The sequence below is a fragment of the Phaenicophaeus curvirostris genome, chromosome 2, assembly GCF_032191515.1.
Source record: "Phaenicophaeus curvirostris isolate KB17595 chromosome 2, BPBGC_Pcur_1.0, whole genome shotgun sequence".
Taxonomy (NCBI): Eukaryota; Metazoa; Chordata; class Aves; order Cuculiformes; family Cuculidae; genus Phaenicophaeus; species Phaenicophaeus curvirostris.
In genome coordinates, this window is record NC_091393.1 from 19,303,745 (window position 1) to 19,326,911 (window position 23,167).

Sequence of the window (23,167 nt, forward strand, 5' to 3'; positions counted from 1 at the left end):
CAAAGCACCTATTTCCTTTATAGAATACATGAGCAAAGAAAGAAAAAAGAAATTTCTTATATCTAGGAGGATTAATAAATTTCTTGCTGTTAGTGGACAAGCTAATCTTTACTGTTCAAGCTTCAAATGAAGAAGGACATTTTCAAATTAGTATTTGAAAAGTTAAGCATGACTATTACAGAAGTTAACCTAATGTTAATAGAAAGCTATATGACGCTTGTTATGTTAGCAGCAAAACTTAAAAGAATTCTTCCTGTGTGCTTCCATAAAATATATTCTGGTTAAGTCAGTAAAATTCAGAAGAGAATCTTTACAGAAAGAAATGTGCATTATGATGCACTAGCATGATTTTGAACATCTAACATATTATGATAAGATTCATTGGTGTGAAAAACTGAACAGAGCCTACTCAAGTTGTTCTGTGGTACATTGGATCTGCCCCAGGGTGGGTGCTTTTGTAAAATAAGCTCAATAATAAAAAAATGTGTTGCAAGAGGAGTGTTAAAAACACTTTTCTGACACTTTAATTCCAATTCAGTGCTTTGCTTAATTCTTCTAACAGGTTCACAAGCAGAGAGAAAATGTCTGTCTGCAAACAGTACTTAGAAATCTTGGCTGTAACTACACTGGTTTATAGTTTTATTTGAAGGGGGATAAAGTCAAGTGAAATTAAATGAATTTGACAAGTGCTGAGCTGTTGCCTTTGAATTCCTTCTACATGACAAATCTGATTTAATTTTATCTCTGCTCTAAAATGAAGTAGAATTTTTGTTGTCTTTCCCCTCTAAATTAAAGAAATCGTATATAGAGGAATATCTGAAGGTATTCAAGTTCATTGTATCTCCAAATTTCACTCCAAATTATCAGCAGCATAGCTTCAAGACTGATAAAAGCAAAACAAGAAACAGAAAACCAAAATCATACGGATGTGTGAATTCCAGATAAATCAATGTGATACTTTCCTCAAGTTTGTAGTTCTTTACAGTTGATGCCTAAATAGGGCCCCTTCACTATGAATTATCTCCTCACACAGATTATCTCTTTGTTTTACATTTGTTTTTTCATTGTATAGAATGAGGGAAGCAATGAGAAAACCTTACCATGCTCATTGTGAATAAGGCTGGGAATTCTAGTTTGTGGTTTATGGGATATATGTTGTCCTACGCATTTGAAGATATGTAAATATATTAAAACATTCTTTTGCATGATTTAATTTTTGGGTTTTTTTTTTTTAAAAAAAAAAGAGAAACACATTTAAGAAAAGAATCCCTTCAGCAAATATCATAGGTTTTGGCCAGCTTCAAGTAATAGATCTTTCCTTCATCTCCTCATTCCTTACAGTAACATCCCATTCTCTTCTTGTTTCTGCAGATGACTTTTGGATCAGTCTTCCTTGGAAATGTTCCTGTTCATGAAGGGGTTCATCGATGTGCTGGGCAGATACATGGCTATAAAGGATGTATTAGGGATTTTCAAGTGAACAACAAAGAGTTGTTCATCATAGATGAGGCTCTTGGAGGGAGGAATGTTGAGAACTGCAATGTTCCAATATGTGATTATCACCCATGTCACAATGGTGGGACCTGCACGAGGTAAGAGTTACCTCTCTGGTTATTTTATCATCTATTTACGCACTGTGGATGGTTTCTCATCCTTAATGAGAAATGACTATAATTTTCTGTGTAGTGAAGTAATCACCAGTCCTTTGCCCTGATAGTATTAAATAGAAAAATTGAGATCTCCATGCCTATCCAGAGGTATTTTATACCTTATTTACTTAGATGAAGAGATATAAAATGTAAATATGTTGTCCACACTGCATACATATAGAGTTGCTGTCAGAATTCCTTTCTGATCAACTAGATCATTTCCCCTACAAGGCTCAGAGACTAAATCAGACTCTTTGTATAGATAGTTTGGACAGAAACATGTAAGATCTCATTCTTCTGCCTAACAACACTGTTTCTTACTAGGCCCTGTACTTTCGCACATCTTCATGGTGTTCTCATGAGTACACAGCATAGGCCTTCATCATTATGCAATGAAAACATTTTTCACAGATGGAGTGATGCGCTTCACTGATAAAAGAGAAGCAGCAATATGTAGAAGTTTGTTGCTATAAAATAACAATTTAACCAAGTTGGAGAGTAAATGTGACAGTGGTTTAACAGATTCAGCGGCAAGGTACACTTGATTGTTTACTGCATAGAGGACAGGGTGAGATAAAGCTGTCATGGAGACAATCCTATTGAATCACAGGGTTCAGAAAGAACCCCACTGCCTTCTGAATTCCTTCTCAGAGAGGAAACTAGGTGTGGCTGGATCAAGTCCTAGTCCTAGACTTGGTCAACAGTCTATGTCTCTGTGCACAATCAATCTAAGACAGAATCTTAGTGAAGCTTCAACTTTTAGCCAGCTATTAGCCACTTACTGTCTGGTTGCAGTAAGTAACCTCTCAACCTCGAGGAGTAACATTAAGAGATGTCCCAGCTTGAGGAGAGATCTTAGCATACAGCCTGAGATCTCCAAGGGCTGATCATTGTTTATGAAGCAGGGTTGACAGCATAATGACTGCAGATTCCAGCTTCTGCCCAGTTTGGCTTGAGCTGGACGCTGACCAGCAGTGTGCCAGGTTGCTGCATTAACATGATTTAGCCATTAGGTAATGTGATGTCATGGGTCTCCCTCAAATCCACCTTGAGCTAGATTCAGCCATTACAACTAGACACATCTATCACAACCACCACTCATTGTCTAAGGCACTCAGCATTTAGGAACCATATTTCTGTAGAATTTGTGAGGTAGCTACCATGTCTAGTTTAAAAATTGTACTTCAGCTTCAAGGCAAATGTTGAACAGAACATAGTCTAAAGGTCTCTTAAAGCTTTGGACCATGTCGTGTTTCTTAGGTTGAGACCACCTTGAATCAAAGTTTTGAGGTGCTTCTTTGCATCTCTTCATTGATGTGAGCACACAAAGAACACCAAACAGGTTTTTGATCCTGAAGACTTGCTTGAATAGAGCACAAATGAGAGCAAGTCAGCTTTATGAAAACATACACAATTTGCCTACCAGAGTGCTGAAACAGAATGTGTACTTGGGAGCAACGAGTTTATTTTTCCTCTGTTGTTCCTTGATATCTCTGTCATTCTACTGATTGGCCTGTCATCTACCATTATGGAATACTGTTTCATTTAAAGCTTAGGTCTTGAATAATTCATGACCATTGGATTTGTTTCCTGCCTTTCTGCTTTCCAAGTGCTGGGTCTTATCAGAAATGCTTTTGTTCTGAAATGGGTCACTGCTTTTCTGTCTGGAGGAGTCACGGAAGACTGTGCATGTGCAAACCAGGGATAAGCAGTTCTACAGACACACGGTTTACATGATTTTCTACAGCAGCCAACTGATTTTCAGGGATCAACGCCTCCAAGCCCAAGAACGATCCATTCCAATGAGCAAGACATCAAGTGGCAAGAAGCCTGCATGGATGAACAAGATGCTTATGACAAAACACAAACATCAAAAGAAAACATATAAGAGGTAGAATCATGGCCAGGTGACCTGGGAGGAATATAGAGAAAATGCCCAAATATGCAGATAAAGGATTAGGAAACCTAAAGTCCATTTGGAGATGAATGTGACAGGGAATGTGCAGAGCAAAGCCAAATGTTTCTACAAGCACATCAGCAGCAAAAGGAAGACATGAGAAAATGTGGGCTTGCTGACGAATGGGGCAGGTGTTCTGGTGACAGGATATAGAAAAGACTGAAATATTCAGTGCCTTCTTTGCCTCAGCCTTCATTGATAAGACTGGCCTTCAGAAATCCTGTTCCTCTCAGACTTGTAGAACAAAGAAGAGTTGCTCTTGGTGGAGAGAATCACATTAGGGAACATTTAAACCAACCAGACAACAGGGACAATCCTGATAATCTTTGAAATATCAATGTGATTGGGAAAGGTTTCTGGGGATTAGAAGAGTGTAAGAAGGAGAATCTAAGAAACTACAGGATGGTTAGCCTCACCTTTATCTTTGTGAAGCTGATGGAGAAAATTGTCCTGGAAACTATTTTGAGACATATGAAGGACAAAAATTCATTTGGAGTGCTCATCATGAAGGGGAAATTGTGCTTAACAAACCTGACAGCCTTCCAAAATGAGATGACTCACTTGACTAGGGTGTTGTTTATTTGACTTTAGTAGGGATTCAACTTTGCCTCCCATAACATCTTTAGTGACAAACTGATTAAGTGCTGACTAGGTTGGTGCACAATGAGGTGAACTGAAAACTGGCTGAAGGGCAGGTTCAAAAAGCATGGAAGTTCAGTGAGACAAATTCCAGCTGCAAGCTGATCACTAATATAGTACCCCAAGTCTCAATATTGGATCAAATACTGTTTAGCCTCATTAAGGACCTGTAAAATGGGACAGGGTGCACTCCAGCGTTAAATGCAAAGCAAGGAGGAGTGATTGGTGCAGCAGATGGGTCTGCTGCCTTTCAGAAAGATCTCAATAGTCTAGAGAAATGTGCCAACAGGAATCTCATGTTGCTGAACAAAAGGATATGCAAAGCCTTGCACCTGGAGTAGAATAACCCCAGGCACCAGAATAGGCTGGGGACTGACTGTCTGGAAAGCAGCTTTGCAGAAAAAGACTTGCCAGTTCTGGTGGACAGCTAGTTGGCCTTGAGTCAGCACTGTACCCTAGTGACAAAGAAATCTAACAGCATGCTGGGCTGCATTAGAAAGAAAGAGTGGGTCAAGGGAGATCATTCTTTCCATTTCTCCTCACATGGTTTGCAGATTTTCATATGTGTGTACATACTTTCTTCAGTCACTTCACAAACGATCCGTATTCAGTAAGCTTTGCTTTGCTGAGAAGAGCTAACTGCTATGTTTCACATCCAAGTCTTGCCAGAATAACATTTGCTTTTTCAGAGGATGATCATTCCTCTTAGCTGTCAAGACTGCTATCACAATAGTTTGTCTCTCAGGATTTGGAGGTCTCACTTGGATAGGTTACTAGGTCAGCGGTCTTTAGAGGAGCAATTCCTGCGTATTGAAGTCCCAAAGCTTCAGTGTGTGCAACATTCTCTTTCCTGGGGAGTTAAAAATATGTGTAAGACCAGACTGCTCCATCACTGTATAACATGTAATCAACTAAATCGCTTCTGCTTTGTTGTGTGACAGATCTGAAAGATTCACTTCTTGAGAAGTCACCTGCCTGTCTGCATGAATTTCTTTGTAGAGACTGTAAACAGATGGAAAGTTGGGATATGAATTTGCTTGTACTGGCAGACATTTTTCACGAGTACCAGCAGACGTTTTACACAGACTCTGCCTGACAGAAAGGGAACATTTCAGTTTGCTCTGTACCAATTCCATTTTCCACAGGTTTGAGCAGATTGAGGAGATACAGGAGAACAATGACTTGCACACCTCCTGATCAGCCTTGGCAGTTCTAGCTCTAGAACCTCTTTCATCTGAACCTGAACACAAAGGTTGTTGCTCTCAATGTGTTTTCTTAAGACCTAATTCCAGTGCTTCAGTGGATGAATCATTTCCCAGAAGGAATGGGGATAGCTTCTGTGCAGTAGACGCTTCCTGTAGTTCTTTCCAGGCAGTATCTGCCAATACTATGAATCTATTTATTAAATGTGTATGTTGTAACAAACTTTACACGGGAATTGGACCAATTTTAAAGGTGTTGGGCTTGTCATCACTTTCTTCCTTCAGTACTTTGGTTACAAACATCTTTTGTTATCTCTCGTATCTGAAAGACATGAGTTCTTCCCTCCCTCCACTTTAATTAATTATTGCCTTAATCTAGCAACTATTTGATTAATTACTTCGTCATCAAACTGTAGTAGTTCACACCATGTCATGTGTGGCGCAGGAGAATCAAAAGTCCAAAGGTGGACATTTTGTGTATAGTTTATGCAGAAAACTTTCCAGGCTTTAGTCCTAGTGTTCAAATGGTTCATGTGGACTGTTCAACTGTGTTATCTTCAGATAATGAGTTTATATTCACAAGGCAGTAACCCATGAGAGCCTTAAATAATCTATGCTGTAAAAAATATTCTCATCCACACTGCTAATTTTCCATTTGCATAATTACTGCAAACAAGCTTAATTGTACTTAAGAAAAATTTCAGATGAAACAAGCAACAAATTGGTGATTCATATAAAACTATTATTGACTTGCTTAAGATTTTGCCAGTTGTTTCAATTACACAGTATACCGGCAAAAAAAGATTTTTCATTGTATGTTATTCTTTAAGTGCTTGGCAACTAATTAGAGCTTTTGCTTCTGAAAGTCCATGAAGTATTACATAGTGAAGCTCAGCCACATTTTATAATGAACATTAGAGCTTGTCAGCACCTATTGTCAGACACAGAGAGGGGTTTCATAAGAAACATTTTCTATAGTCATTCTTAAAAGAAAGTTACTTGCCTTTTCTCATTATCAGAATAGAAAAATATTGTTGTATAGTTCATCCTATTATTTACAATAATTATGCAGGAAAAAAAATTTGACAGAAAAATGTTTTCTTTGTAATTTTGGTAGCTTTCAGATGCAAAATTTCAGGATGCAGCAAGGGCCAGCAGTTCACTGTGGTCTGGTCATTGGTCACATTAGATGCTCCCCAGGGGTCCACCAAGGCGGGATTTGGCAGCCAGGACCCATCCCACCACCCCAGCCAGGAGCAGGACAGCCAGAGGCAACGAGGCAGCCCAGCTCTGGGCATTTGGTACACCCCTGCGTACAGTGACAAGCTGAGGACATGCTGAGACATTGGTCCACTGATGAGGGATCAGTATCAATAAAAGTGAGAGAAATCAGGGTCAGACACAGCCCTGAGATGGCCAAACAAGGCCATAGTCATGGAGAAAAGTTACACAATTGCCATTTTGCTGTGAAACTACTGAATATATCTTATTGTAGAATTGCAAATTTCTAGTTATCTTCATTGTTTTTAAGCTGCAATTTGTTCAACTTTCATTTTAAAAATAGCATTATCTAGGTTCCATTTTTTTGACTAAAAAATCTGTATATGTATAGGACAACAGTCATTCTGCTGCAAGAAGTCTTAAAAATATGCTTTATTGGATCATAGAATCATAGACTCATAGAATACTTTGGCTTGGAAGGGATGCTTTGCAGGTCATCCAGTCCAACCCACCTGCAAGGGCAGGGACATCTGAAACTAGAAAAGGTTGCTCGGAGCCCCATCCAACCTGACCTTGAATATTTCCAGGGATGGGGCTTCTAGCACCTGCCTGGGCAACCTGTGCCAGTGTTTCACCACTCTCTTGCAAAATGTTTCTTCCTTATACCCAGTCTAAATCTACCCTCTTAATTTAAAACCATTTGTCCTTGTCCTGTCACAACATGCCTTGCTAAAAAGTCTGTCCTCATTGTTCCTATAGTTCCCCCTGGAAGTACTGGAAGGCCACTATAAGTTCTCCCCACCTACCGCCTTCTCTTCTCCAGGCTGAACAACCCCATCTCCCTCAGTCCTGTCCTCATAGGATTGGTGCTGCAGCCACTGGATCATTCTCAAGGTGCTGCTCTGGACCTGCTCCAAGAACTCCATGTCCTTCTTGTGCTGAGGGCTCCAGAGGTGGACGCAGTATTCCAGGCGAGGTCTCACCAGAGCCGAGAGCAAAATCATCTTGCTTGACCTGATGGACACACTTATTTTGATGCAGCCCAGGATATTGTTAGCCACCTGGTCTGCGAGTGTACATTGTTGGCTCATGTCCAACTTTTCATCCATCAACACCCTCAAATCCTTCTCGACAGGGCCGTTCTCAATCACGTCATATTTCTGCAATTTAGAAAGGAGGACGTTGTGGAGGGCTGTGTTAAAGGTAGGACTTGCCCTTGATGAAGCCGTGCTGGCTGTCTTGAATCATTTCTCCATCCTCCATGTGCTTTAGCAGATCTTCTAGGAGGATCTGTTCCATGATCTTCCCAGGCACAGAGGTGAGGCTGATAGGTCAGTAGCTCCTAGGGTCATGCTTACTACCCTTTTTAAAGATGAATACAATGTTTTGCTTCTTCCAGTCACTGAGGACTTCACCTGACTGCTGTGACCTTTCAAATATCATGGAGAGTAGCTTTGTCACTACACCAGCCAATTCCATCAGGACTCTGGAATGCTTCTTATCAGATCCCATTAACTGATATATGTTCAAGTCCCTCAGGCGGTCACAAACCTGATTTTCCCTTACAGTGGAAGGTACTGTACCCACAGTCTCCATCTTTTTGTCCATTAACGTGGGAGGGATGAGGAGAACAGTTGCCAGTGACGACCAAGGGAGAAAATGTATTGAGTATCTCAGCCACCTTCTTGTCTATTGTTATTAGAACCTCATTCTTGTTCACGGGGGGGGGTACGCTTTCTTTAACCTTCCTTTTCTGATTGAAAACCCTGTAGAGAGTCTTCTTTGCATTTATTGCATATTCTTTGCATCCTTTGCCAAGTTCAGCTCCTGCTTGGCCTTCCTGAACCCATCCCTACACAACCAGGCAGCATCCTTATACTCTTCCCGGGTTAGCTGTCCCTGCTTGAGCAACCTGTACAGTTCCTTCTTGCTCTTCCTTCTCTGCTTTCCTACATATGGGAACCAAGTGCTTTTGCCCTCTATGCAAAGCATCCTTAAAGATCTGCCAGCTATGCTCTGCTGCCCTCTCCCTGAGGACTGTTTCCAAGGGGGTCCTACCGATGAACTCCTTGAGGAATTGGGATTTTGCTTTCCTAAAATTTAGAGTCCTAACCATACTCCTTGCCTTGTCTCATATCCCTCACACCAACGTGTGATCACTGCAGTCTAGGCTGCCTCAGTCTTCATACCCCTGATGAGCTCACTTGCAATGGTGACCAGGTCCAGTGTTGCATCTCCTCAGGCAGAGGTGTCTATTAGCTGGGTTAAGAAGTAATCATCAGTGCACTGCAGGAATTTTCTGGATTGCCTACAGCTTGCATGCTGCTTTTCCAGCAGATGTCAGGGTGGTTGAAGTTTGCCAGTAGAACAAGAACCTGTGAGCATGAAGCCTCCTGTAGATGGAGGAAGAAGACTTCATCAGTAGCCTCCCCTTGATCAGGTGGCTGTAGTAGACACTAGCCACAGGGTTCCTTTTGTTACCTGGGTCTCTAATTCTTACCCATAAACTTTTGACTTGTTTGTGGCTATTCTTTGGGGACAGAACATCACACTGTATCCATTTCTTTATCTAGAGGGCAACACCACCGCCCTTTATTCCACACCTGATGAGTGGTTCACTGCAAATCTAAGTTTTTAATTCTTTAAATATCTATTATTTTATTAGTTTTTTTAAAGTAAAGTATTCTTTTTATTATATAAATGCTTTCTTGCTTTTAGAAGTACTTTTTCAAATTCAGTAACTCTTTTACTGCACTTCATATTCATGGTAGTCTAGAACTCCAGTGACTGGTTTATTTCAGAGTTAAAAATGACAACTACTCAGTAAATTTAGGGTCTGAGCGTCATATATAGTTCTGTGATTTATTTTGTGAATTCAAAGCTCATTGGATTTGAAAGTATGTGTTTGAAAAGGGCATGGAAATGTTAACCTAGGAAGCTCTGATCATATGAGCCAGATGTTGCAAACCAAGCTTAGTGTTAATTAAGAGGACACATCTGTGTGGGGGAAATAAACTCATAAAATTACTTCACCAATAATTTGACAATCATGTCAACCACTATTCTAGTAGTAGTTAATACATTTGTTTTAAAATTGTATAAAGACTCAAGAAAATGTAAACATTAGACAAACATAGCTTTTATAGTGCAGAGTACAATCTCAAAGTTAATTGCTCCCACAAACAATCATGTTTCCAGTGTCTCAAACTATTCTCACAGTGATTATTCTTACTGTTGTTGTTCCTCCTGTATCAGTGCAGCAGATGGGTCCATTAATGTTAATCAATTAAGCAAGACTGAAAAATCAAACTCAATTAGCAATAAATTTCAATAGAGAGACACTTATCTTCATATTTCAACCACCATGAATGTTGTAATCACCAAATACACACAAGGAATGCAATTTTTCAATTTTTATCCCCTGATAATGTGAGGAATGCCTTCCTGGTTATGTTGTTCTTGTTTGGATGTTACCTTTTCAGCTATAAAGAGGAAAAGCCATATTTTAAATTGTATTTCAGAAACTATTTTCTGTATGCTGGGGCATCACGCATTTCTTCTAAGCCTTAGAGAATTGATCATTAAATGAGAAATTAATTCCAAACTCTTTCCTAAAGTTCATCTGATAAGGTTTTTAATTACTTTTTTTTTTATTTTAAGTTATAAAATGAGTTCTAGGTTAGCTTTGCTGTAAGTCAGAGGAAATAGATATTGTGGTCTTTTTTAGTATAGATCCTCAATGTTAACAAAATAAACAGTAAAACAAGTTATTATGAATATGACTCTTTTTAGAAAAGAAAAGGAGCTCAAACAGAAGCCTTAGTTTTTAACTTTTTCTACACTTCATATTCCATTTCAAAGGGCAGTCATGGTGCCAGATCATGTTCCAGAAATACTTCTTGTGCTTCCTCATGCCCATAAGCCAAAAATACATGTTTTGTCAGATTTTGGCTGAAGATATTCATTTAAGGATAGGATTTATGCATTTATTAATACTTTTCTCATGTTTATAGTGCAGCGCTGCAGTTTGCTTTCATCTCTTATAACCTGGTTTGTTGTGTTTGTTGAACTAAAGAAAAAATTCACAGAATCACAGAATAACCAGGCTGGAAGAGACCCGCTGGATCATCGAGTCCAACCGTTCAATTGCTACACAAAAAGGCACAAGTGCCCTTTTTCAAAGCAAGGAGCACTGAAGCACCATCCAAATCTACTGACGACATTATAGGCCAGATTTTTAGAATTGCTCATGGATTTCCTATCGCTGCTATAGATGTAGGTGTGTCTGGGAAAGAAAGGAACCAGCTTGTCAAAAATAGCAGAATTGGTCATATATCAAGGATCTTTTTATAGATCTGTTTTATAGACTAATAGACTCAGGCAAACATATTTTCTAGAGTATCCATTTGTCAGGTTTTTTACAAATCTTATGCCTAGATTACATCAATATCCATATTAAGTCCAGAACTAACATTTTAAGTTCCACTGTGTTCAGCTCTTGCAGAAAGATAAACCAAACAAAGGTATTAAATTTCATTTTAGTTGACTTGCAAGGAAAGAAGATTTCCAGATGGCAGTTGTGTATTCTTACATCTTTTTGAGATTTGTGTCATATGCATTTACATAATACTTATTTCTATTATGAAGATAACCTATTTAATTTAAAAGGGCTGGGGTGTGGGGCAAATCTGTCAATGTTGAAGATGCTTACATGTTTTACAACTGCCGAAACTGTTGATGTTAAACTGTTGATGTTATTCTGATTCATGCTTACATGCACCATTCTTTAAGAAAAGTATTTTTGGAGCCTGTTTTTTTGGGGTTTTTTTTATTCTATATTTATTTTATTCTATACTTATTTTAATGAGATTAGGTAGCTAGTATAGCTGGAGTTTAGTATATAAGAAAGAGATTCGTGTTTGGAGATCCGTTGTTTTTTCTAAAGCTTACTCGAAATTCTGGTGAAGAAAAAAAAATCATCAAATTTATTTCCAAAACTTTTTTCTTTTTCCTTTTTCTGGTGGGGAATTTGTTCATTGTTTCAGGCTCCACGTTACCTTAGGAAAAAATAATTCCATTCTTACTAAGAAAAATCTTTCATGTAATTTTTGTGGAGTATGGAAGATAATGCTATTGAGCTTCTCAGAATGACCAAAATCCTATTGGACATGATTTGTTATATCACATTTTCACAAGAAAGTCAAATTGTTAAACATGATGTTTATAGATCATCTCAATCCAATTGTACTTAAATCAGAGAAGCTGCCATGGCTAAAATTTTAGTGTGGGTATTGAAATACCATTAAGTGTCATATTAACACCAGTCATCATAAAACATATTGACTTAATTCCCAGAAAAACTATGTAACATCATTTTAAAGAATTACAGCACAGCCAGATTCCCATTTCTGATAGCTTTGATCCCAGAAAGAATGTCTTATTTAGAGTAGCTTTAAAACATAGTGTAAAAGCAAAAACAATTCAGTATTGTATTTTTCCAAGGGTGGTGAGATGTCTTAAATGTACAGAGAAATAATCAAAACACTGTTCATACATATTTGTCCAACTGGAGCAGTAGTGCATGGATTCTCATAAGAATTGTACTCTGCTATAAATCCTGACAAATAATATAGCTGGTAATGTTTGTTATAAGTTGCATCATATGTAGTATGTGTATGAAAATGATAGATGTGCTATATTCTTTGTACTAATGGTTTTCCAAAAATCCTTTCAGTGAAATGTATAAGCTTTCCATAAGGACCCATTATATGCTCTAGCTGTTTACTGCAAGATATCAGTATAATATTGCAAGACTGGTACTACAGAAGATGAATGATGCACTATCTGCAATATATGTTGAACATTTATTCCTTTGCTGCTAACCTAACATATATACCCACTACTAGTGATAGATTTCTACACTGCAAGCAATGAAAATTACATAAAGGAGAAAAAAATTACAACATTTCAGTCCTGATTATAATGATTGACTGGAGAATAAATGGGGGAGAAATCATTGTTCTGAATCTCTGTTTAGGAGAGAGAAAAGTTTATCTGAGGTCACAGAACAGAAAAAATTCTCGTTGTGGTTTAGAGAAACATTCTTCACCTTTGGTATCTTGTTGAATTCTAGAACATACTTAATATTCAAACAGAATTTGGGAAGTCTGGATATGAGGTATCATTTTGCTACAGAAGGTTACTGTGTCAGAATTGGTTCTGTTACTGTATTTTTTTTTCTCAGTAAAAGCATTTATTTAAGTTTGCTTTTTAGAAAGATAGGAAACTTTTTTTGCCAGTAACCCATGTCTTTTTTTAGATTTAGTAAAACCAGCCAACTTTGTGATCACATGTACAGCTAAATACAAACAGTGATACTCATGTAGTCATGGGAATTCCATGCTGTGTGTGCATGCATATAATGCATTTAGATTAGGCTTGTTTTAGGTAGCCAAACTTGGCTAAAAGATAGCTTTTAGGGTGGAGAAAACACAGAAATAGAGGAGATGTTCCAGCTTTCCCTAGAGTATCTGCAGATGTTTAGCCGTATATTCAGTGGCAAAGGTAGCATCACTAGTCCCTTACTTTTTTTCTCAGTGCCCGTTGTCATGGGTCAGTGTATGCGGTGCTTCTTCAGTCTTTACCACAACTGTCTGCAGTTATTTTAGATTAAATACCAGTCTTGCACATTCTAAAGGAGAGAATGGGTTGGGTATTTTTTTACTAGGAAATACCTATTGGCCTTGAGTATTGTTCTTACATGAAGGGGAGCATAGATCAATAAGTAATTCATAAAGAATCCAGAGACTTAAGAATTATCTTGTGTCCTGCTAGAGAATTAGTGCATCGTCCTTCAAAAAAGGCTGTCTTGGACAAAAATATGTTTGAAACAACTTCTCCTTAAGACTTATTCTCTTCAACCTATAATATCTTAGGAGGTATGAAGATAAAAGGACCCTAGACCCATAAAAATTCATTTGTCCTTCACCAGGACCTTCTTTGGTTTAGCTGAAATCATAAGAGAAGATAGTACAAAGTCTAATATGGGGCCATTGGCATCTTCCATAATCCATTAGACATCTAACCTCACTGTAGACTAATTGTGGGACAATAAAAATCATCATACCACACTTTTGAAGATCATCCCCTTACTTTCAGTAGTAGTTATATATAATCTATTTTTTTACCTGTTATTCAGTACTAACACTGTTCAATTACACCTCAAGATTACTGTATTATCAGGTGAAAAGTCCTGCATAGCTTTAAAAGACTTAACAATTACTTTACGAACAAACTCCTCTTTTTAGTAGTTGTGTTTGAATTATCACCAGACTTATTAGACATACCCAGTTAAACTATGCTCTTTGAGGGCTTGTAAGGATACAGCTGGTATTGCTTCTTCTCTACCTCAAAATCTGATAGTGCTTAGGACTTATTAGTTACAGGATCAAAGAAGTCAAGACATGATTTGTATTACAGCACAAGGCATGAGAGTTCAGTGAAGGGTGCTATGTTCTCTTGTATTCAGGTCACCTTCTCAGTACGCCCCATCAATTTAGCCTTATTGTGTGTTTTAGAAAATTAATCTGGCCTGGAGGTCAGCACGTGCACAAGATTTCTTCTGACATTGCCACAGTAAGGAGTTTTGCAGATCACTAGGAAAATATTTCATTGCTCTGAAGATAAACTACATGGAAGAGTAATTATGCTGGTTCTTCTTATTGTCTTCTTAGTGTGGTTGTGACCATATGAAATAGTCATTTGACTTTTTGGACATCTTACTCATTGCTGTACCTGGACCACACCCATATATATTAACATATGAAGTAATTTTTCAAATATTTTGCTTTGGTGTGTACACAAAAGAATTCAGAAGTTCTAACAGTTTTTCACACTCATGTCTGAAGAGATCGTAACAGAAAGTAGATGAAGTTCTGAAAAAGTCCGGTGGAAGGGAGTACCTCAGGAATCCCCCAAGGTGAAATGTCCCAGCCAGAAAACAGATACTCAGAATCAGGACTGTTATTTTAAACAGTTACTGAAACTGCCAGTTATAAGGGCTTGTCTGTGCAGCACTGTTATTTACATTAGAGCTTTCTCCCTCCGTTCCCTTGCAAATTTTCATGAGATTACAGAGGAGTATGTAAGCCTGCAGTTCCAGAAGCTCTGGTCATGACATCTCTTTTCTGTTTCCAAACAGCCTTTTAAGTTGCTAATAGGATGTGATAACTTAGTTACCATGTCATCATCTTTGCTGCAATCATCAAGAGTTAGTGAAGTGTGAGTTGAATATCTGTGTGGGAACACAGATGCAAGCACATATGTATTTATATGCACTCAAACAATTTAATTATATGGTGGCTATAGTTCTGCTGTATGTATGCTGTTCATAATCATCTTCTCTTCATTATACTATGGACTTTTATAATATATAATTATCAAGGATGCTAATTTGGTTTATATTACGGTATCTCCCCACAGTTGTAAAGACTAGGATACCAGGAAAATAGGTAAAATCCCCAACAGACACATGAACTGGAGTACTTTGGGAGTGAATATTATTAATGAATCACAGATGAACAGTTTGGTCAAGATGTACCCTTTTTATCCTATAAATAACCTTTTTTTCTATTTTTCTTGATGACACTCTTAGCTCTGCAACTGTTCACAGCTTTAATTTATTTTTTTCAGAATTTTTCAGAGCAGGGATCTGGAAAAAACAAGGAATAACCACTGTAAAATACTCAGAAATACGCTAGAAAACAGTATGGCATCAATAACAGTGATGTTCGACCTAAAAATATCTTCTTAGCAACAAGGAATTTGAGTTATAAACAGTTTGCATTTTGAATACAAATTTTCAAGTAGAACATGAAGACTGCTGCTATCTGTAGGCTGAAGAATACCAAAGAATTATTCTTTTTTGCTAGTACATAACATGATAGTATAGCATCATTATATTTCAATTGTCAGACTTGCCCAATTTTTCATCCACTTTTCCTTTTTAGAAAATATTTTCAGAAATAATGCAGTATATTTCTAGACTGGAAATGAAGCATGGTAGTTCATTAACCTATATTTAAACTCTTTCTTGGATATCTTCAGGGATTAATTATGGACTTCACATCTAACCAAAATATTCGGTGATTGATTTAAATCCCCAAATTCAAGCAAAGCCTATTTTCATCATGTTATCGTTTTATGTAATCTAGGTGGGGTTTTTTTCCTTGGCATTCATTAGTGTTCACAATATTGTTATATGAATTAGAGTCAATTCCTGGATAAATGTACTAAAGTAAAGGAGAGCATAACATCTAGAAAAGTCTAGGTTAAGCTGGATCGAAAGCCAGTTGGAGTTAAGAACCATTAACAAATAAATTGTATATTGTAAAGGTGGCTATATTTTTTGACCTTTTTTTCAGTTTTATCCCAAGCAGATTTCATGGAGAAGGTAGGGTCAAGGTTTGCTAGAAGGGTTGGAATCTTTTCTTCTTATTCCCCTGAACACACTGTTCATAAGATACTTTTGCTCCAATTTATATAATACACTTAAAGATAGTAATTTGATGAAATTTCTTTTCCCCCATTTCACACCTGACACAATTCTATTCTTCTTTTATCCAAAGGAATGTATCCAAAAAACTCTTCCTGGTGACTAGTATCAAACCTCTCAGCCTGGAGGCTACACAGAAAGAGTTAGAATTCCTTTCCTTTTTTTGGTGCTTTCTCTCAGTTTCTGATTCTATCAGCATGATTCTCTTACCCTCACCTTCCCCTGGTTGAAAATTGCCTATTTAAGATTCACTTCTACTCTAGAAGGCTTTGCACCGGCCCTTGGAAAACAGCTTGTTGATTTGTTACCTATACAAGGAAAATGAAGCATGAATGCAATGTGTAAATGTGCATTAGTTTCACAGTAAGTTAAAAGTAGCTGCTCATGTTTTAAAAACCAGTGCAATCTTTGAGTATCCTTACTATTTTTCCCTGCTTTGAAAAACAGTGAGGTAGACAAACCATATTCATTTCACTCTTGGCAGATACCTCTTTAATTGTTAGGAACTGAAATTCTCAGAGTGGACAAACATGAGATTTTTAATATTGAAATCTAGCTTTAGTATGTATGCTTAAACTGCATGGAAAAGACAAAGCAATTTGGAGGATATTTTATTTGCTTTACCAGCGTTGAGACTCAGCATCCAGATTTATAATACAATAGTTATGCCAATTGAAGATTCAAGGCTAAATTATAAAGTTGGTTTTCAGCTTCAGCAAATGCACTCTGGGTCCTGCTGTGTTTTGCTTAATAGCAAGGACAAGTGGATTCCATCTGTAAGAGAGCATGTTTTGCATATGAACTACTGCAAGGCAAGAGCCAATACTGAGATGGAGTAGGATTCAATATTGGGCACTCTTTATTTATGGACACTTGCTTGTTTGTTTACAAGCAGATTTTAAGAGCTCGACTGATGATTCAGGAGCAGATGTGGGGTTGTAATACTTAGTTTTAAAATGTGAGAATGCTTGTCTTGTACTTATATGAACAAGACAGCATCTATGGGTATGAACTCAACTTGCTACATGCAGAATGTGTACAACATGATAATTGAAGCAAACGTATCTCTTTTTTCTGCCTAGAACTAATGTAGTTAAAGCCCAGATTTGGTCCAATTTGCATGAATGAATATTTGTGTAGTGGCAAAACCAGTTATGCATTATTATATAAGTATATGCATTGATAAATTGGTATGTGTGAATATATAATCACTTTGTTTATTAACATGGTTTTTGCTATATCTTGTGGTGGTGTTTTTTCAGTACGAATTGGGCAGCTCCTAATGCATGGAAATTTTAATTTGCAACCATTTTCTATGGGCTTGTCTTGATAGTAGATATTTTAGTAACTTTGTCAATATACATGTATTTCCCAAGTCATGGACACAGATCTTGTATGTATTCTGTCATCTTACACTAAGAAACTAGGTACATGCACAGTTAACTTCCCTTAGACAAGAATGCTACAAGTTTAGCCACAAAACCAAAAGAAATACTCAGAGCACCCCGAGTTTACCGACCACACATTGCTCCAATTTACAAAAATAAGATTGAGATAAAAAGAGAAAATTCGTTTTTATTTCAAATTTCAGCTTTTCTGCAGCCATTTAATTATACATTGTCCAATAGCCCATGTACTCAAAATAGGCCTTTTCTCAAAATAGACTCCAAACTGAGGTAAAGAAATATACTTGATTTGTATAACCTGGGATCTTTGACTGGGAAAACCCCTTATCATCCATCTTTTCTTCTGCTGCATCTGAGTGAAACACTGTTCTGTGTGTCAGGGCTGGTTTTAACCTTCCACTACATTCTGAAATGGAAGAGCTGGGGGTTATTGACACGCGCAGCTGGAACACCACCTACTCCCATCTAGAGAAATGGACCTTGCACTACAGCCCCTCTGGACAAAATGGAGTGGATCTTAGAGGAGAAGAAAAAAGACTTTGCAAGTCTGATGGTAACTGGGTTTTGCCAGCTTTTCATGACATTTAAATAAAAGTAGGGCTACAGAGAAAGTAAATCCCCCAGTAGCATATTCAAGCAATTTTCTTCTCACAAAAGCACCTTTCCACTGGCAGTAGCTTGGCAGAAATATTACAGAGTTTAAATTTCATAGAGAGTAGAGAAAAACTCAGCTTCTGACAATCCTTATGTCAGCTAACATTTGAAATGCTCTGAAATTTACCAGATTTTTTTTTTTAAAAAAAAGAAGATTGTACCCTCTTGGGACTTATTTAGTCATTGTGGGTTTGTGTATTGCAACTATTTTAAGATGCTTAGAATGTTCTTTGTGTCCTATAACCTCCATCCCTCCTCCTCACTGCTTTTTTATCTCTGCAGGTTTGGGGTTCTTTTTTTTTAAAAAAAAAAAGAAAAAAGAAAACTCTGCTATAAATTAAGATCTTAGGAGAGCAAGAATAATAAAGCCCAGAAGTGCTGCACCGTTTTCTGTGACTGCTCTCACCTTTTTTGTCCTGTGTGTTATTGTGGTATCTGTTTCAGTAAGGAAAATTCAGAGTTGCTTACTTCTAATAACTACTCTGTATCGCTTAACTTAGTAAATACTGGTGTGAAAAATATCTCGTGCATGGGAAAGCATGGAAAATGTTTCTATTCAAGTATATTCTCTTTTTTTCCCTACCACTGTGATATCCGAAGGTCTTTTCCTGATTTTGTCTCCATTTCCATGCTAAATTGAAGGAGAGTGCTCTATGTGGGCCGATCAAGCTGCTTCACTCCCACAAGGATTTCTTATGTAATTAGTTCCAGTGAGACTTAGCGAATGATGTATTTTAGTAGAAATGTTGCGTTCATGAAGGTATCCTTGCACAGTGAAGCGTGTAAGTGCATAGGCAGAAGCATGCATGACACTTCTACCTTATTTTCATTCACAGTACTAAGAACATACTTATTTATCTTGCATTTATAATACAGTAATTAAGCTTCAGATTTATTTTTCTCTTTTGAAAGCAGAATGAGCATAAGAAAAAAATGCAGGAACACATTTTGCTATTAAAAAATAACATATTCCAGCCAGCCATCAGAACTCTCTTTTGTGTGAGTTAGCTTATGCCCGTAACCAGTATTTCTTCAAAATACCTTTCTTCAAACAGGAATTATGCACTAAGTCACAGAGGCAGAAGTGCATATTCTTTCAGGCACCATCTCCAATTATCTTTCTTGCCAGCAAATGTTAGGGGCATATTCTTCTCTGCCCAAATGTTATAATCATTAATAATTAGTAGTTGTACCATCCAGTGTTTACATGTAAAGGAGATTCATCCTGTAACGCAGGATTTGGAGCTAACCCTGCTGGTGAAAGAAGAAATAAAATGGAGCTTGGTTCTTATTTTACACCATTTTAGTGTTGAAATTTCCTTGCCTTATGTGGAGTTACTCTGATTTATACCAGTGAAGTGAAAATCTAATCAAGCCCTCAGCTGGATATATTCAACAACTTTTTATTCATCCAGGATAACTCTGGATGGCATTGATCTGCATTATAGAACTGAACAGGAAACAACAGGAGGGAAATCTGAGAAATAGTGTCTCATTTAGAACCTAATAAAAGTTCTTAAGGTGCTTGTTTCATTGCTGTGCTCTGCTGGATCATCCTTAGAAATCAATGAAGGACCTGCAGTCAGAAGCATGCATAAAAATGTCTTGAACTTATTAAGGGTTTTCTATGGATAGAAAAAGACTGGGGACAGGGAGGATAACACCCAAACTGCTGCAGGCCTGTTGATGAAAAAAAATTGTCTGACTTTGCCTTTATTATTCTTCTCAAAGAAGTGTAGCCAGTTACAAGGGGAGAGACATCACGGTACAACGAGAGATGGAAAACAGAGCAATAAAGTGCTGTTTGAGCCATTTCAGACTGCTGGATGAATGGCTCTGTAGGAGAGAAATTGCTGTGGTGTCACTGGTTTGCTGCTACCAGCATGTGTCACTATGGATGTCAGTGTAAAGTGAAACTGGGGAAAAAACACTTGCCTCTCACTTCTGAGGCAAAGAAAAGGGCAAAAACCATTCTACCTCTAGCACCAGCAGTCATAGATAAGCGTATGTGTTGCTGAGGAGTCTGAGAACTCATCCTTTGAAAAAAAGGTCTTTTCATCTTGAGATGACATTGCAACCCTTACCATAGAGTGACTAAGTGATCCACACAGGCCTGATTAATAACAGCAGGGATAGACTGTAAGCCCTGCACTAATATAGAGTCAATTCTGACACATTGGTCTTTCAGTATTTTAGACATTAGTTCATATTTAATCTTGTTGAAATACAACGACTTAATGTGTTCCTTAGAGCCTACTGTTAGCTGAATGCATTACTAGCTAATAACTGAGCAATACAACATTTTTGTACTCCAGCTTAAAAATCACCTCTGAATAGGTGCAGTGCAAACAGAGAGGGAAATTGCAAATAAACAGTTTCAGATCTCCATATTTTGGGATGCACATGTAGGGGAGTATAAACCTGACCTGTTTTCTCAACACTGATTTAACAGAAAAGGATGATTAAATCAATATTGTGTCCTACAACCACATCAATACGAACAAGAATCAAACATCTCAAGGATATGTTACAACCAGGAGACTTACTTGATTTGATTATTTATAACAATGCTATGCCAATAATGCTGACTATTGCATGAACTATTAACATTTTCCCTCCTCACTATCATCCTGCTTTCTGGAAGGAGTTAATTATTACAAAGGCATGAGCTATTGCAGAGATCTTTAACATAGAAAGATGATATAGTGATATCAAATCAAATTCCTGAAGTGTTACAACACTCTTCCTAGAACAATTTTCCAATTAATGCATTGAACTGTAGGCAATTGCTTCCTTTCCCACACTGCTTGCTTGAGTAAAGAAACATATATTAACAAATGAACTAGTTTTACTCTAAGGAGGAGACAGTATGGCTTTTTTTTCTTCTGTGAACATATTACACTTTCCCAAGAGCAGTCACCATAGCTACTGGTAAATAGCATTATGTTTGCCTTATTTCTTTCTATTCTGATTACGTTTTCACGAAAAAAAAGAAAGTGGGCTAATTTTTTTTTCAATAATCAGAAAAGAGAACAGGGATCTTAAGTAATAAGTAATTTAGTTCTGTCTGCAAAGTGGGAGTCTAATTCAGGACTCTCCTTTATTCTACAGAGAATGTGAATACAAACCTTTGCATCTGGTTTTAGGAAACTGAATGCTTCAAAGACTTTCTCCCATTACGTGCTTTCATCTGTGTTTGGTACAGCTAGAAATAAATGTGTCACAGTGCAATACAGACAATTATTTGGATATCTACATTTGAAATTTTTTCTGCCTACACCTATTTCCTCAGTTTAGACAAACTTTACGTTGTCTCAGAAAGTACTTCAGATTGTTTACTTTCAAGCACCTCCTAGCAACAAGTTGTGTGTAAAATTAAAGAGTACCCCACACAGCCCCACATGACCCTGAGTATGGGTCCTTCTGTGCCACTCAACACTGTGGGTCTCTGTCTGGGTGCAGGCTGTTCCTGTGCCCCACAGGAAGATGCCAAACCTCATTCAGGCAGGAGTGAGGATGTCCATCCAGGGTCACTGCCCCTGATCACCACCTCTCACAACATCTTTTACAAATGTATGTGCTTCTAGTCTGCATTTCAAGCCTACTCCTCTGTTTCAAATGTCTCTTTGTAATTCCTTGGTTACTGCTTTGTCTGAATGATGGTGTCATGCAGTTCCTCTTTAACATCATGAGACTGGCACAAACACTCAAGTGTGCATGGGTTGCCACACACACTGTTGCACAGCCGTGTCCCTCTTATCAGCTGTTGGGTTTGAGAACATTTTGCTAAAGGTAGGCTAAGGTAGGCACACTTCCACTCAATATTATCATAGTTTAGTGATTCTGAGTATACCATCAAGTAAATTATCTACTGAGGTACAGATGTTTTATATTTTACATTATGGGAGCATCACCCTTTTTTTTTTTTTTCTCCTAGGAAAGACTTATAGTCTACCAGAACAACTCTGCACAATGTTGCGCCCAGTCCCTGCTTTTTTCCTGAAGAATACCTTCTTTTAAAAATCTCTATTCCAGACATACTTGGCATTCTACCATTTTTCTATCACATCAGATTTTATGGTCTGCTTGTGCTACTTGGTTTTCCCTTGTAATGCTTAAATTCTTCATATTTTAATACTAACATATCTAGGGGCTATTATTTTCCCTACTGCCAATACACACTCTCCTAGCTCAAATGCAATCATTTTGCTAACAAAAATTTCTCAATTATTGTTCTTGTTAAAAATGATATTTCCTTCTTTCTGTTTGTCCTCTTATTGCTGGTAGTAGTTTATGACTGGAGTGCCTTTCCTTACCTAATTTTGTTTCCTTTACATGCAAATAGGATATAAACACTATGTCCCTTGTTTGCTTTTTAGTTTTGAGTTTGCCAGATGCGATCCAAAACTTCATTGTTCCAGATACTCAGGGGGAATCACCTGCGAAAATTCTTTCTGCAGGTATTTCCCAATTAGGACACAACCCCAAACGTGTGATGGAGCCATGAAATTCTAGTGATGGAGCCACGAAAGTCTAGTGACTACATCACACCTTTAAGCTCCTTTTCTTGAAGCTGGAAGGTTTTCATTGCATTTCACAGCTCTTTCTCTGCAGTTAGATCTAAATGGACTATTTTCTCCCTCTGTATTCGGCACTGGTGAGACCGCTCCTTGAATCCTGTGTTCAGTTCTGGGCCCCTCACCACAAGAAGGATGTTGAGGCTCTGGAGCAAGTCCAGAGAAGAACAACAAAGCTGGTGAGGGGTCTGGAGAACAAGTCTTATGAGGAGCAGCTGAGGGAGCTGGGGTTGTTTAGTCTGGAGAAGAGGAGGCTGAGGGGTGACCTCATTGCTCTCTACAACTACCTGAAAGGAGGCTGTGGAGAGG

The 23,167-nt window shown here is 37.8% G+C and overlaps 1 protein-coding gene across 3 annotated transcripts in view; it reads left to right on the forward strand.

Moving 5' to 3' along the window:
- Window positions 1–23,167, forward strand: part of EYS (eyes shut homolog) — a 774,985-nt gene that overhangs the window by 659,658 nt on the left and 92,160 nt on the right. For all 3 annotated transcript variants that reach the window (XM_069851470.1, XM_069851468.1, XM_069851469.1), the window contains one exon: window positions 1,372–1,592. In XM_069851470.1, coding sequence (XP_069707571.1) covers window positions 1,372–1,592 — 221 coding nt within the window. The remainder of the gene's footprint in view (window positions 1–1,371; window positions 1,593–23,167) is intronic.